The sequence below is a fragment of the Oncorhynchus masou genome, chromosome 9, assembly GCF_036934945.1.
Source record: "Oncorhynchus masou masou isolate Uvic2021 chromosome 9, UVic_Omas_1.1, whole genome shotgun sequence".
Lineage (NCBI taxonomy): Eukaryota > Metazoa > Chordata > Actinopteri > Salmoniformes > Salmonidae > Oncorhynchus > Oncorhynchus masou.
In genome coordinates, this window is record NC_088220.1 from 8,160,345 (window position 1) to 8,164,128 (window position 3,784).

Below are 3,784 nucleotides of genomic sequence, written 5' to 3' on the forward strand. Positions count from 1 at the left end.
TACCTACTAATGTCCTAACTAAAACAAAAATACACCTTCAAGCTGTTCCTCGTCTTTGATGTTATTACTGACTGTTTGGTATTGTAACAATAAAATCGATCCCAATCCCAGTATGTTGGCACTTCCGAGCACGGGATTTGTCTGTAAGAGTTTAACATGTTATTTTCCTCATAAACCAACCTCCGGCGTGTGGCCACATCATCAATAGTCTGTGTCACAACTTCGGCCTTTTACAAATAGAAATAATTATCATGCCCGAATTCATGCCCGAATTTAGACCAACAAATACGCTCAATTGATTTTAGATATAGAATCTAGGAGCCTTGGAGCCGGGGTGTTTTGCTCCTGCTAAGACTATTTGAATAAGAATAACGCCAATAGAGTGGCTCAGGCTGAAGAAATGGGTGACAAAAGCCCAGAGGAGCCCGAATTTGGACGAGGGACAACGCGTATAAGGAGTGAAAAGAAGTGAGGGGCGACGCGTAACGCCTACAATTGGAACAATTCACCTTATAATCGCTTTGATATATTATACATGGCCGAAGACTCTAAACATTGTGTAATTATTTATAAATGACTGTCCCTCTACCCTCATTATACCGTCGGAGAAAGGCACTGCAGGTCCCTGGCCAAACTATTTCTAAATAGTGCCCCCATCCACTTTTTCAAAGGAGAGGCGAGATCCTGGAAATGGAATAAATAGAATAATTAATGGATATTGGTATGCCTGTCTCATAAAGATGTCTTTAAAAACCCTTTAATTAAAACATGTGCCCAATCCATGCGCTAGACGTTTTTACTGCTGTGCCCTTCATGTTTTGAATGTTAATTATCCAGGGTTGACTGTAGATTTGTGGAGAAAATTGTGAAGATGAAGTAACCTGTTCTGTTTTAGATGCTATAGCCCTAAAATGCGAATGTTTAAGCATGCATGCAACACTGTGCGTATTCTATCTAATTTTTCTACTGCAAATGTTGTGTTTTGTTCGAAAACTTGGAAAACAATCTCATTTTCCAACATTTTCAAAATCAAATGTTTATTTCATTTCGATATATAAGAAATGCCTTTTGCTTTTACATATTCGGTTCTATAGGTTTATAGACCGAGTCTTGGACAGAAGATAAACTAATTTATTTTTTGGAGCGTGCCCTTGCTTCGGGGGGCTAAGCGCTCCGTGATTTGCTCATCTTCTTCTTTCATTTAACTTTAAAGGTTTAACTTAAAGTGGGCTTGGTGTTTGGTCCAGGGATGGATAGCAACAGTGGTGCTCGCGTGGCTGGGCAGCGGTCCACTGCTCTCATTGGACGGTCGTGATTACAGGCACGCTTCGAAGCGCGAACAAATAACAGGCATACATTATGCTAATGAGATGGCAGTGCGGCACGGGGCAGACCTGATGCACCCCATTCATCCATCTTTCACACAAATGCCAGCGCGAGAGGTGTACGACCATTGTCTGACCAGGGTATATAAGGTATCTGAGGCCAGTCGTGTGCCAGGCTCATTCGCTCACACGAGCTGATTCAAGCGCAAAAGCAAGACGCGTGCCTTGTACTCATCATACAAACTACTTTTCGGACTTTGGCTCCTTGAAAGACAACTAATACTGTACCTTCTCCAACCAGATTATTAAGGTGGGTTTCGTTCTGCTCCCAGAGTCCTTCGCCATTGCCTTGACTAAGCCTGCTTTCCAAACTTGACCATGCGCTCTTGCATTTACAGTGTTTAACCCATTCCCTCTCCTCTTATTTCTGCAGGAAAAACATCATGTGCACCGCAATGGAGACCGTTTACTCTGACATGGACAGTTCGAGCTGCGACTACTTTATGCAAGATGACGAAGATTCGTGCAGCAGCATGCACGCTTCCTCCCCTTCATCCTCCATCGGCAAGCCCGCCTCCCCGGTCAGCGACAGCCAGGGCTCGTGCTCTACGGATCTGGCACAGAAGAAGAGACGCAGAGGCAGAGCGAGGAACGAAGCCACCGTTCACGTGGTAAAGAAGAATCGGCGCGTAAAGGCAAATGACCGCGAGAGGAACAGAATGCACAGCCTGAATGACGCTTTGGAGACCCTCCGGACCGTTCTACCGGCGTTCCCCGATGACAGCAAACTCACCAAGATCGAAACTCTGCGCTTCGCTCACAACTACATCTGGGCACTCTCCGAGACCATACGCATCGCGGATATTGAACAGCGCCAGAACAAGTCACGGGCTGATGCGCCTCTCTTGCTTCCCAACATGCGCGTGATGGACGCCCCGAGTCCGGGCAGCGATGCATGCTCCTGGAGCTCCAGCGCGTCCTCCTCTTCCTCCTCTCCGTCTTATTGCACTTCAAGCTCCAGCAGCCCAGCTGCACAGAATGACTATGGGTGTTTCCAGACTGATGTTCGACAGTACAGCTACCACAACTTTGTACCGGGCATGTCCTACTAACTGAACTAAAGCCTTACAACAAACTTTTGTAGACTGCGAGATTGTTACAATAGAGTGATAGCAGAGTAATAACTGAGTGCCTACTTGAAAGGGAAAAAACTGAATGATATCACTGTTTGCCTTAACCCATGTCTCTGTGGGTGTGTTTTATACAGTTTGTTTTGTTTTCCTATTTTTACATGCTCTAATTTACATTCGGGTTGAACATTAATTTAATTTAGTCGACTTTTCTAAGTTGAGTATGATTGTTTTGTTAGACGTTTAATATTCCTCAAAAACATTTGCACTTGTTTTTTTTCCAGCGCATACGATTCCTACTAGAAGCCCACTTCACAGATCTTGACCTTAACCTCTATTAGACGAGTATTATCACTAAAAAGAAGAAGACAGATTTGCTTTTGTAGACTGAGGTGAAAAGTCAATTTTACAATTAGTAGAGCGATAATGCAGAAAAACGAGCGTGGAAATTCAGTTTCGCCGCTCTGACAATAGAGTGAAAGGCCGTCAGAAGACAAGGACCTGGCTTCATACATTATGGAGATTTTGACCCCCTGAAAACTGCAATCCTGTTCAATACAAAGCCTCGATCCCACGAAGGGGCTACGTTCTTAAAATGTGTATTTATTCAAGTTTCGCCTGTCATAATGTATTTTGTATATAAATAGATTTCTATTCTATTTACATGAAAAGTGTGTGAACCATTTTTCTACAAATAAAAATATAACTTTAAAAAAACATATTTCTCAGTGTTTGGACTCTTCAAATGTTTCCCAGTTGCTTAGAGTCGAACACTCAATGCGTGCTGATTATCGCACTGATAAAGCGCATCGCAAACCCCATTAGCACAACAATCATTGTCATAATTATGAAATGAATTACAAGAGCAGTTAGTTTCCTCGCGTGGCCTGTTCATGAAACAAAGAGGTGTGATTAATAAGATAACGGTTTTAGAGAGAGCAGCTCATCACCCATGACCACCATCAGCACTGTTGAATGTATCATCTTCTGGGACTTTCAACATGCAAAATAGCAAATTCTAAGATTGTTAATGTGGCCAAATAAAATCTGATATATATATATATATAAACTGTTTACACTGATAAATTGCATCGCATCCCGTTTGGAAAATGTATTGATGTCTTTGCATGTGTAGTACCAGTTTATGACATTTTCATTGGAAAGCTTCTATAGAATGTTCTTTTCCCAAACCAGATATGCATTTAAAGAGGTTTTCCTTAGAGGTTTTGTTGTTGTTGTTGTTGTAATCATCCATCCCACCCGGGATAATTGTTATTTCTGAAGGGATTCAGGTGAAATTCTCCAGTTGGAAGTTCGGCGGCGTGAGGT

At 42.5% G+C, this 3,784-nt stretch overlaps 1 protein-coding gene across 1 annotated transcript; it reads left to right on the forward strand.

The window, feature by feature from the left end:
* Positions 1-1,523: 1,523 nt before the first annotated feature.
* On the forward strand, positions 1,524-3,164 carry LOC135545146 (neurogenin-1-like). Its single transcript, XM_064972779.1, has 2 exons — positions 1,524-1,635; positions 1,759-3,164. Exon 2 carries the CDS (start codon positions 1,769-1,771, stop codon positions 2,435-2,437), a length of 669 nt encoding a protein of 222 aa, XP_064828851.1. The 5' UTR covers positions 1,524-1,635; positions 1,759-1,768; the 3' UTR covers positions 2,438-3,164.
* The last annotated feature ends 620 nt before the right edge of the window (positions 3,165-3,784 follow it).